Here is a 13,260-nt window from a genome sequence, read left to right as displayed (position 1 = left end):
ATCAGATCACTATTTCGGGTGACCACCCTTTGCAATTCTACTAGATACAGTTGCACACAGTTTTTGAAGGAACACGGGAGGGAGGTTGCTCCTGAAGTCTTGTATAACTAACAATAAATCTTCTGTGGATATGGGCTTGCACAATTCCTTCTGTCTCTTAGGCCTCTTTCACACGTCAGTGTCTCCGGTACGTGTGCTGACAGTTTTCTCACGTACCGGAGACACTGACACACGTAGACCCATTTAAATGAATGGGTCTATGCACATGTCTCCGTGCTTTCACGGACCGTGTGTCCGTGTGCAAAACACGGAGACATGTCCGTGTTTCTCCGGCAGCACATACAGCAGTACGTCCTGCACACGTGCACACGGAGAACAGTGTGCACTCTCCTCCATGTGCACGTACCGGCCTTCAGGAGAGACAGCGCTACAGTAAGCGCTGTCCCACCTGTGTGGTGCTGAAGGCTGCATTCATCTCTTCTCCCCGCAGGAGAGAAGAGATGAAAGATCAAGTTTTTTTTTCTTTTTTGTTAAAAATAAAGTTGCTGGGACCTCCCGCCTCCCATCCCCAGTGCGCCGCCCAGCCCCTTGCAGAAGAAATACTCACCCAGCTCCCGCGATGTCTCCTCTCTCCTCTCAGCGCCGGCCCCTTGTCCTGTGTGAGCGGTCACGTGGGACCGCTCATTACAGTGAGGAATATGCGCATATTCCTCACTGTAATGAGCGGTCCCACGTGACCGCTCACACAGGACAGGCTGCCGGTGCTGAGAGGAGAGAGGAGACATCGCGGGAGCTGGGTGAGTATTTCTTCTGCAAGGGGCTGGGCGGCGCACTGGGGATGGGAGGCGGGAGGTCCCAGCAACTTTATTTTTAACAAAAAAGAAAAAAAAAACTTGATCTTTCATCTCTTCTCTCCTGCGGGGAGAAGAGATGAATGCCGCCTTCAGCACCACAGCGGGGGAACCAGCGCTTACTGTAGCGCTGTCTCTCCTGCACGGTCCGTGTGGTCCTCAGGCGGCACACGGGCGGCACACGGATGCCGCACGTGTGCCACACTGATGTGCCAAGTGAGCACACGGACACGGATAACTCCGGTACTGATTTCTCCGGTACCGGAATTATCTGGACGTGTGAAAGAGGCCTTAATGTAACCCTACACACTTGATGACGCTCAGGGTTCTTTGGAGACCATATCATCACTTACAGACATCCTTATCCTTCTTCACAATGTAGTTAATTTTGATGACATTGGCTGCATGTTTAGGGTAATGGTCCTGCTGCAGAATACATTTGGAGCCATTTAGATGCCTACCTGATGGTACTGCATGATTGAAAGGTATCTGCCTGCATGTTTCAGCATTGAGGACACCATTAATCCTCACCAGAAAACCCAACTCTATTTGCTTAAATGTAGCCTCAAATTTGCAAGGATCCTCCAAATTGCTTCACTGTTGCCTGCAGACACTCAATATTGTACCACTTTCCAGCCCTTTGGCAAACATAATGACTTCTGTTACAGACAAATATTTCACATTTTGACTTATCGTCCCACATGCTGCCATTTTTTTGCACTCCGGTCCTAGTTCTTAATGCATAGCTGAGTCACTTGGCCTTGGTTTCATGTTGAAGATATAGCTTTTTGGCAGACATGCTTCCATGGAGACAACTTCTGGCAGTTAATAGGCGTAGCTGGGTCCCTGGTTGCTGCTAGTTCTGACCTGATGGCACTTCAGGAAATCTTATATTTTTGATGGAAAGTAAGCATGATATGCCTTTCATCTGTGGCACTAAGTTTCCTCGGCAGGCCAACGGCATCTACGGTCCTCAATGTTGCCCATTTCTTGGTATTTCCTCAAACAAGCTTGAACAGCACATCTTGAAAACTTAGTATGCTTTACCAATTTTTGCCTGGGAGAGACCTTGCTGATGCAGTATAACTTCCTTGTGTCTATTAGCTGTGCTCAGTCTAACCGTGGTGTATGACCTGTGACATGATATTGTCTATCACAACCTCATATTTGTAGCAAAGTTTGGCTGCTCCTCACTTAGTTTTATGTGTTTCAACATACATATAAATATGATCATCATCATCAACTTCTTGGTATGATTGGCTAATTCCTACAATTCCGACGTTGTACAAGTGTACCTAGAAGAATTAAAGGGCACCTGTCACCTCGTTTTTTCAGTATGAGATAAAAATACTGTTAAATAGGGCCTGAGCTGTGCATTACAATAGTGTATTTTGTGGACCCCGATTCCCCACCTATGCTGCCGAAATACGTTACCAAAGTAGTCGTTTTCGCCTGTCAATCAGGCTGGTCTGGTCAAAAGGGCGTGGTGTCTTCCCCCAGATCTTGCTTAGTTTTCCGTTGGTGGCGTAGTGGTGTGCGCATGCCCAAGGTCCCAAATCCACGTCACAGGGAATGAAAGATCACGATGTGCTGTATTTCATTGGTGATCGGTGGGCACGGCCATCTTCCTTTGGCCGCGCGTGCGCAGAAGCGGCGCTCTGCTGGCAGCGGCTTCAGGAAAATGGCCGCGGGATGCCGCGCGTGCGCAGATGGAGATCGCGGCGGCCATTTTCCTGAAGCCGAGATGCGAACTCTGCTTCAGGAAAATGGCCGCCGCGATCTCCATCTGCGCACGCGCGGCATCCCGCGGCCATTTTCCTGAAGCCTCGGCCAGCAGAGCGCCGCTTCTGCGCACGCGCGGCCAAAGGTGGCCGCGCCCACCGATCACCAATGAAATACAGCACATCGCGATCTTTCACTCCCTGTGACGTGGATTTGGGACCTTGGGCATGCGCACACCACTACGCCACCAACGGAAAACTAAGCAAGATCTGGGGGAAGACACCACGCCCTTTTGACCAGACCAGCCTGATTGACAGGCGAAAACGACTACTTTGGTAACATATTTCGGCAGCATAGGTGGGGAATCGGGGTCCACAAAATACACTATTGTAATGCACAGCTCAGGCCCTATTTAACAGTATTTTTATCTCATACTGAAAAAACGAGGTGACAGGTGCCCTTTAAAGCTGTTTTGAAGGCAAAGGGTGGTCACATCAAATATTAATTTGATTTAGGTTTCTCTTTATTCAGCCACTCTGTATATTTTTAATAGATAGATTAATTGATAAATTAACAAACTGTTAATGTGTTAACTGATAAAATAAACTACTATCACTTCTATCCATGAAAGCATTCTTATTTTGCAGCTTTTTTTTCTCAGCTGTCAGAATACTTTGACAGGTCTAAGACTAAAGATGAGACAGCGTATAATTACCTATGAAGCTTAAATCGGATATGGTGACTGTTTTCTAAAATAAGCATCAGACTTTTTAAATTATATTCCGAAGGTTTTTGGAAGTGGATGCCGGCAGGTAAACCAAGCACAGCCAATGAAGTAGGATCCTTCATTATCTTGTCATACGGCACTGGAACAACATTAGACATTCCCAAAGCTTCGCCTGCAAACAATGATAGTGTAAGTTTACATAAGACGCCTCTATATTATGGTCATATAAGTGATCCATATTCGTTTTTTTTTTCTTTTAGTGGATGGAAATGTGGTGGTAATGTAAACCAATAGGGTCATTTTCATTGATCGGTTTTATGTTAATTTTTTTAAAAAACCTCTTTCAACTAATTTACGAATATAATACACCTGTTGTGGTCTGTATTGAGTACATAAAATACAGAGGCATCAATATTGCATCAGTATTCTATCGGTATTTGATACATTTTTGCAGCGGTATTTGCATTCAATACCAATACCAATGTAATACCAATTCATCCCTTTTAACTACATTTCTGTATTTCAGATCTGTATTACAGACGTATAATAATACATTAGTCTGAAAGAAGCCATACAAAGACACAGGATCCTGTAGGCAGGTTGATTATCACTCCACTGCCTTTTAGGGAGGCAACTGTGCTCCTCCACGTCATGGAGACCATATAGGTCCTTTTAAATGGTGAAAATAAATTGGCCAAAATAAGTGCTGATTGGTGATATAGCAATACAATTTGCATTCATTTATATTTATATTTAAATGTTTCAATTATCATGAGTTTTTACAATACTATACAGTTTACATTATATTGTTGGCAGCATATCCATTTAAACAGGGGGATTTGCTTTCAACAAATCATTTGTTATCATTAAAGAAAATATATTTTCTAAATATTTTGATAGTTTTTTATTTTTCATTTCATATCTATATTAAGAATATAATCTTTCAATTTGTACACTGGCCACTAGGCCTAACATTCGACTCTTACTTCCTGTTGGACACATGGACATTAGCAGAAAAACACAGACTTGGACCCTACTAAATTGTATTGAAAATATTTAATGAACATGCTCTCATTAGGGCAGAGTTCATTACAAAAGGAGGAGGAGGAAGTGAGCTGTGACTATTATATTTTGTAAATGGAGGATTTTGTGTTATCTACTGTATATAGAGATGTTACGTGTCATTGCAATGAAACTGCTCGAAAAGTCTTCGATACTGAACATGTGTGAGTCTAACTTATGGACTTGTGGCCAATGTGAAAGTGCAAGTTTTATTAAGGTTTCTCAAAGTATAAATAGCAATATGGAAAACTGAAAATAATACATACAACAATGTAAAAAAATTCATCTAACATAAAAAGCTTAATTAAACAGTAGGTCATTTTTTAATGACACTTTACAGATGTTGTCAATGACAAATGGGAAAAAAATTGTTTTAGGACTCATCATTTCACATATTTATTCTGGGCAATGATTGAAAATTAGCTAATTAGTGCAATAAAGGGCAACAAAGAGTGAAGAAATCTGCAGTGTGTTTTGTTTCTTACTATAGAGAACATCAAAGATCTCTTCAACCATCTTCCTGAGCAGATAAATATCTGAGCTTGGTCCGGGGGATACTCTCTGGACATTTCGGATGCAATCCCCGTTTCTCCTTTGGCCATCTGTTTCCTGTTCCGTTCTATGAGCACCCGCTGTAAGCAACAGATTAAAGACAACTATAGAAGAGAATCTATGCACTGGAGGAAATAAATCTGCATGGATACAGAACAAACCTGACATGTAGACCATTGAGCCAATGCTACAACTGATAATCTGGTTCATTAAATAAAGTTAGAGTTGTAAAATTGTCAAATAGCGATAATGTTCACTCATAAATGCTAATAATTCCAACATGAGTAATTCAAATACAGTATGTCTATGAATTCAAGAGAGTCAAAATGTCCTCATTTAAAAAGGAACTTTATATGTTTCTTACTGAATAAAGTTTTTTTTAGGTAATTCAGACAAAATAAACAGCTAGGTTCTGTTCACATTGTGTTTGAAGTATATGTGAGGTGGCATACAGGAGTAAAAGGAAGCTGAGGAGCAAAAACGCAAATAGGGTCTTAGCCGGTATTTAAGGGTGTAGTGGATGGCGGGGATTTCCTCACCTGGTGGAGTTGTGTAATACACAACAATATTAGAGGTTTAAGAACAAGTGGTTCCTCTGTACTGCTGATGGAAACCAGGAATATTCCAGGAGACTCAATGAAACCTTCATACGGTGATTATTATCTATGGATTTCAGAATCATCCAATCTCAGTTGCCGGTCTCAATAAAGTTAATCAGAAAAAAAGAGAAAACCTCTCTTTTTTTCCTGTTTAGCTTTATTGAACCTGGCAACTGAAATTGGATGATTCCGAAACGAACACGTAGATAATAAAACAGTATCAAGTTTTTGTTGAGTCTCCTGGAATATTCCTGGCTTCCATCAGCAGCACAGAGGAACCACTTGTTGTTATCCTTTTTAAGAGGCATAGAGTGACATACATCGGCGATAGGTTCCTTCCCATGCTTAAAACCGGTATGCCATAAGCTAATCATTTACAGTATTTGCAAAATGCTGCTGTATAGAAAAATGTAGTCAGCAACATTATTCTATGAACCCGACCGACTATATAACAGGACTTAGCAAGAAAAACACAGTCATTTCTTTAAGCACAGATCAACCAGAAAGAATAATGGCAAGAATTCAAAGAATTGTACATGTTGAACGCCAACCCTGTTATTAATTATATCATGGCAAAATAAGTGGGGTGCAGCGACAATAATTTAATTTGCCAACTTCATTCTAAAGTATTAAAGGGAACCTGTAGACAGATTTATCCTGCCTGAACTGTGGGCAGCATGAAACAGGCACTCAATTCATTATTGCAGTGTAGGTTTTACTCTGAAATGCTGGGAAGCTTCAGTGCAAACATGCTCAGGAGAGCCAAGTGTGGACTATGACCTAATTCACCAAAACCAGCTATTTTCTCGCTGGTCTTGATGTGGAAGCGAAGGAGTCACACGCTCCTAATTCATTGAGAGGCTCATGGCTATTAACAAACTAGGAGTGTCTGTGGCGTGTGCCTCCGTGCCCAACATCAAAAATCCTGAGTGATATCAGGGGTGGGAAGCACCACAGTTAGTCATGAATTAGATGTGGTGTCCCACCCCCATTACACTCCATTCCGCACAGCTCCACCTATTTTGGTGGAGCTGGGAGAAACTTGTGTGAAGACGCCAAACATCACCAAATTTTTAGACAACTTCGAGTTGCACCAAAATGTTGTGATTTTTCAAAGCTTATAATGGCAGAATTCTAGTCTAAACGCTTTGATGAATCAGATCCTCTCACTTTTCTTCCTTTAGAACAGCTGTTTTGAACTGCAAATCTAGCAGATATCTGTACTCCTGTGTGGCCTTCTATGTTCTCCTTCCCCATGTTCAGAGAGAGATTGTAAATAGTGTCTAAGCATGGTGGAGAGGAGCAGAGAAGGTCACAAAAGAGTACAGATATATGGTAGACCTGCAGTTAAAAACAGCTACTCTAAGTCCATTAAGGCAGTTGAAATAACCCTTTCAGGATGGACTTTGAGAGAAAAAGAGGCAAGATAAGGTAATAGAGTACACCACAAGGATTCATAACTTTTCGGACTGACCAATAATTAAATAAACCTTTTAATGATATTTTAAGGAATTACTATCTTGGTCCCAAGGAATGACAAGGTTTAATGAAACCCTGCTTGGGAAACACTGGTATGTAAATGTTCTTAAGACATGTCGCTTACAGTGGCATGTAAAAGTTTGGCCACTCTTGCTCAAAATTACTGTGAACAGTTTAAGTAAGCTGAAGATGAAATGATCTCTAAAAGGCCTAAAGATAAAGATGACACATTTACTTTCTATTTAGGCCAAAAAATATACATATTTTCATCTTTTACATTTTCAAAATTATAAAAAGGAAAATGGGCAGATGCAAAAGTTTGGGCACACTGTATGGTTAGAACATGATAACACCCCCTTTTGCAAGTATCATAGCTTGTAAACGCTTTTAGTAGCCAACCAAGAGTCTTTCAATTCTTGTTCGAGAGATTTTCATCCATTCTTCCTTGGAAAATTTTTCCACTTCTGTGAGACTCCTGGGTTGTCTTGCATGCACTACTATTTTGAGATCTAGCCACAGATTTTCGATGATGTTCAGATCAGGGGACTGTCAGGGCCATTATAAAACCTTCAGCTTGCGCACTTTGAGGTAGTCTATTGTGGATTTTGATGTGTGTTTAGGATCACTATCCCTTGTAGAAGCCATCCTCTTTTCAACTTCAGCATTTTTACAGATGATGGTTTGCATCAAGAATTTGATGACATGTCATTGAATCCATTCTTCCCTCTACCCGTGAAATGTTCCCCGTACCATTGGCATGAATGATCAACCCCCATGGTTGGCGAGATGTTCTTTTCCTGAAATTCTATACCCTTGTTTCTCCACACATACCATTGATAACTGTGGCCAAAGAGATCTATTTTAACCTCAATGGTCCACAGGACTTGCTTCTAAAATGCATCAGGCTTGTTTAGATATTCTATGCATACTTCTGAATTTTATGGTGAGGACGCAGGGGAAGTTTTCTTCTAATAACTCCTTCATAAAGACCATATTTGTGCAGGTGACTCTGAGTAGTAGAGCAATGTACCACAACTTCATGGTCTGCTAAAGATTTCTCAAGGTCTTTTGCAATCAAGTTGGGGTTCTGATTTGCCTCTCTAGCAATCCTATGAGCAATCTTAGGAGCAGCTCTCACTGACATTTTGCTTGATCTTTCAGACCTTATCTTGACCTCCACTGTTACTGTTAACTGCTATTCCTTAATTGCATTTCTAACTAAGGAAAGGGCAACTTGAAAACACTTTGCTAACTTCTTATAGCCTTCTCTTGCTTTGCAAGCCTCCACCATTTTCATTTTCAGAGTGCTAGGAGGCTGCTAAGAATAACCCATAGCTGCAGTTTTTTGGCACAAGGTTTGAGGAGGCTGGGTTTTTATAAAGCTGGGAAATTTGCATCACCTGGTCTTTCCTAAGGATTATAGTAATCAGGCCATAACACTAACAGGATAATTAAGGTCTGAAAACTTGTTCAAAGTTATCTGAGCACACAAGTCTCCAAAGGCGCTCAAACTTTTGCATTGGCCTATTTTCCTTTTTGTAATTTTTAAAATGTAAAAAATTACAATACTAAAATACAAAGGAAATATGTCATCTTTAACTTTAGCCCTTTTAGAGATCATTTTATCTTCAACTTGCTTAACTGTTCACAATAACGGTAATTTTTAATCAGGGGTGCCCAAACTTTTACATGCCGCTGTATATTTATATAGCAAGCAATATATCTGTATCCTAAATAAAATATATAGTTATAAATAAATATAAAGCATTTGTTGAACTCACCGCAGAAAACCTGGAAGTCTGTTACCAACTCTTTCGTGGAGTTTATGAACAATTTCCCCCTCTCAGTGCCAACTACAAAGGACTTGTCCTCATGAACTGCTACGCAGGCCACTTCAGCATTGAGTTTGGATAGGGCGGTGCACTGGAAGCAGAAAAGAAGCAGCAGCCTTTTAGCCAATTCCACCTATATTTGAATCTATACACAATATTTGAGAAAAGTAACACTGTGGCCATGAATCATTACAACTGGCATTTTGTACACCAGTCTTAACCCCATAGTGACGGAGCCAAATTTTTGAAATCTGACCAGGGTCACTTTATGTGGTAATAACTCTGGAACGCTTCAACAGATCCCAATGGTTTTTTCCTGACACATTATACTTTATGATAATGATAAATTTAGGTTGATATGTTTTGTGTTTATTTATAAAAAATATCAGAAATGTGAGAAAAATGTTAAAAAATGAGCAATTTTCAAACTTTGAATGATTATCCCTTTAATCCAGATGGTTATACCACAGCAAACCATTAATAAATAACATTTCCCACATGCCTGCTTTACATCAGCACCGTTTGTAAAATGTTATTTTATTTTGTTACCATTTTAGGAGGTTTACAAATGTAGCAGTAATTTTTCATTTTTTCAAGGAAATTTACAAAATGTATTTTTTAGGAACCTATCCATGTTTGAAGTGCCATTAGGGGTCCCATATATTGAGAAACCCCCAAAAGTGATACCATTTTAAAAACAGCACCCCCTGACGTATCGAAAACTGCAGTCAGGTAGTTTATTAACCCTTCAGGTGATTTTCAGGAATTAATGCAAAGTAGCATGACCGAAATGAAAATGTGCATTTTTACCACCTAAATACCGCTAACTTCTGAACAGGTTACAACAGCAGACTCTAAGGCTGCTATTTGGTCGTGAATTGCCACGGCAAACATCAGGACCACACAATCATTATCTGAGGGCACCAACTGAGATAAATAGGAAGCCCCCACACTCTGTTAACCATTTATAATGATGTAGCCTCTATTGACAGCAGCATCTAAGGGGTTAAACAGATTTGGATGGTGCAAACACTGATGTGGCTGATGCAGCAAGTTGTCAGCTATAATGTACAGCGACAGCTGCTGGATTGTCACCTCTATGGGGAGGCTATTCTCTTATATCTCAGGTCAGTTAAAAGACGTATTGGCGGTCATTAAGGGGTTAATAAGCCAAATGAATTAAGAGGCATTTAAGCCCTTCATGACGTGCCGTACATGTACGGCACAAGTCAAAAGCGGGTGTATGGAGTGAGTGCACGGTGTGAGCCTGCCCCATACTCGGCAGGTAATGGCTGTGCGTTACAGCCAGGACCTGCCTCTAACCTTGTTTTTAACCTGTTAAATGCTGCTTTCAAACTCTGACAGCGACATTTAACACGCGTATCATTCCGTGGGCCGATGGTTTGCTATGATAGCTGGGGGTCTGCTGAAGACCGCCTTGCTTGTCCTTATAGAGCTCCTAATAAGAACAGCGAAAATTTTAAAAAAATGTTTACAAAAATATGATTTTTTGAAAAAACCTATAAAAGTTGAAATCACCCCCCTTTTCCCCTATTAAAATAAAGATATTAAAATATAAAAATAATAATAATAAATAAATAAATATATATATATATATATACACATACACACACGCACACACACACGCACACATATATACAGTGGGTGCGGGAAGTATTCAGGGGTGCGCAGTGTCCGTATTGGGCAATATTGAAAGGTATAGTCTTATTCCCGCTGTATTTATAATCCTTTTATGCATCATGCACATGGCACTTTATTAGCACTCCTCTCACTTACCATGCATTTGTACATGGGTATACTTCGATATTTGGAGTTCCCTTTTAATTTTACCCACTAGCTTATATATTATTTTTTTGCAAACACTTGCATTAGCTTTGTAGCCACTTGGCTATACACAGCTTTGGATTTAGTTATATATATTTTTTTTATGGTTATTTCACATATACATGTGTGTGTCATCTATTTGTGAGTCTATGAAGCTACAAATGTGGTGGGATATGAGATAAATTATATACTCTCTATACCTTGTCCGCCATAGGATAGATTGATCCTTGATTTTATATATATTTTAGATATGGTTATTAATTAAATATATTCTTTTGTTATAATTCGGATACGTGCACAATGTTATTATTTGCTGTTCTATTGTCATTAATAATATGAGATGAAATAAAATATACTTTTTCCTTATTATTTTCTGCTTTTTGAGTTCTTGGTCGTATCTAATTCGGAGCTTGGTTTTTCACTTGGCAATACAATTGAAGAGTGAATATCATATGCGGCATAACTTGCAGACCTATTTTCCACTGAATGACAGGGCAGTTCCATTTTAGCAGTAAATCTGTCTGTGGTTCCCTAACGGGGTCACGATGATCCTTGACGGTGGGGAACATCATGGCTGCCTAGTGACTGCTCCTACAAGAGATGCCCACTACACAACAATGCCCTGTGAAAATGTCATTACGAGTTTGAGAATTTTACAGCAACACAATCAATGAAGATCAACCATAATCTATAATCATTACCCATCTTCTTTATCCTGGAAAATTAATTCCACTATCGCTATTAAACATTTTGGTTCTGGTTATCCTACCATCGCATTGAATTTTTTATTTTTTAAAAAGAACATTATCTAATTCCATAATAAGTTTCCCTGCATCTGAAGTATGTATTAAAGAACACTACAAGATAACTTCCAAAATTATCTATAGTTAAAATGACCAGCAAAGTAATGAAAAGGGTCTTCACATCACCAAGATCCTATCCCAATATGTAGTAATACTAATAATATTAGCAAATAGCCCCTAATTAGAAATGTAGTATAGTTCTTTTGATTCGCTGTGTTGCTTACCCCATATGGAGAGCATTGCCAGAGGTTAGATATCCACTCATATAGAGACACTTAGTAAGCTGTTAGTTGCCATAACCATGGATATCTAAGCTTCTGTAATGCCCTGCACATGGGGTAAGCAACATAGCAAATCAGAAGAACTATACTACATTTCTAATTGGAAGTATTTGCTAATACTATTATTATTATTTATTGTTATAGCGCCATTTATTCCATGGCGCTTTACAAGTGAGGTTACACCTACTACATATTGGGATAGGATCTGGGAGAAGAGAATACCCCTTTAAGTGAACACAGAAGATGTAAACCATGTCCAACAATGTTTATAATAACAAGAGCTTTGTTTCCATTGTACATTGATAATTATATCACATTATATAATAACAAGGCACTTACCATTGAATCTAAGGCAGAGACAAGGCTTGTGATAATTTCATCTTTTCCATTAGAAACATTTGAAATCCACATATCAGCTTTAGAGTCGTTCACTGGTCCTTCATACTGCTTTCCTGCAAATGCCATATTCTAGAAGAGAATTATAATAGCATTTAAACTACTTCGGACTGGATCTAATGTCAGAGCAACTCCCTTGCAATAATATTTGTGTGAAAATGTCAATAAAGAGTGCTCAAAAAGGGTAGAAGATATATTACACTTAACAATGTATGCATATAAATCTAAACATTCAGCATTTAATAAGGGCTTTTGTTGTACATAATATATGATAGAAATCTCTGTTTACAAATGCACAAAACCAACATATACCATTAAGTGTTTCATATATCATATTTTAGAAGAAAATATATTCTTTAAAATTGAATTTACACACTTTCAGCTCTTGGTGTGGTCTTTGTATTGCAATGCTTTTATATTACCAACAAAGAGAAAATGACATATTTGTGTTATCTTGTGTTTCTCATGAAAGTAATCCACAGTCATTAATAACATTATTGTTAAAGGGAACCTGTCACCCCGTTTTTTCAGTATGAGATAAAAATACCGTTAAATATGGCCTGAGCTGTGCTTTACAATAGTGTATTTTTTGCCCCCGATTCCCCACCTATGCTGCCGAAATACCTTACAAAAGTCGCCGTTTTCGCCTGTCAATCACGCTGGTCTGGTCAAAAGGGAGTGGTGAAATGGCTGTTTCTCCCCCACCTCTTGCTTATCTTCCCGGCGTTGGCGTAGTGGTTCTCGCATGCGCAACAGCCGAAAAAGAGCGCGATCTGTGCTATTCCCCTGGTGATCGGTGGGGGCGGCCATCTTCCTGAGGCCGCGTGTGCGCAGATGGAGTGCTCTGCTTCCTGGGGCTTCAGGAAAATGGCCGCGGGATGCCGCGCGTGCGCAGATGGAGATCGCGGTGGCCATTTTCCTGAAGCCGAGATGCAAACTTGGCTTCAGGAAAATGGCCGCCGCGATCTCCATCTGCGCACGCGCGGCATCCCGCGGCCATTTTCCTGAAGCCCCAGGAAGCAGAGCACTCCATCTGCGCACGCGCAGCCTCAGGAAGATGGCCGCCGCCACCGATAACCAGGGGAATAGCACAGATCGCGCTCTTTTTCGT

General features: G+C 40.1%; 1 protein-coding gene across 5 annotated transcripts in view; it reads right to left on the bottom strand.

Moving 5' to 3' along the window:
- Positions 1-13,260, bottom strand: part of GTF2IRD1 (GTF2I repeat domain containing 1) — a 156,292-nt gene that overhangs the window by 74,625 nt on the left and 68,407 nt on the right. For all 5 annotated transcript variants that reach the window (XM_077296463.1, XM_077296466.1, XM_077296467.1 and 2 more), the window contains 4 exons: positions 12,093-12,221; positions 8,774-8,915; positions 4,848-4,994; positions 3,289-3,472 (listed from right to left, as the gene is read on the bottom strand). In XM_077296463.1, coding sequence (XP_077152578.1) covers positions 3,289-3,472; positions 4,848-4,994; positions 8,774-8,915; positions 12,093-12,218 — 599 coding nt within the window. In that variant the 5' untranslated portion in view covers positions 12,219-12,221. The remainder of the gene's footprint in view (positions 1-3,288; positions 3,473-4,847; positions 4,995-8,773; positions 8,916-12,092; positions 12,222-13,260) is intronic.

This window comes from Ranitomeya variabilis, chromosome 3 (genome assembly GCF_051348905.1).
Source record: "Ranitomeya variabilis isolate aRanVar5 chromosome 3, aRanVar5.hap1, whole genome shotgun sequence".
NCBI lineage: Eukaryota > Metazoa > Chordata > Amphibia > Anura > Dendrobatidae > Ranitomeya > Ranitomeya variabilis.
The sequence above is the reverse complement of the archived record's forward strand: the minus strand, read 5'-3'. Positions and strand labels throughout refer to the sequence as shown.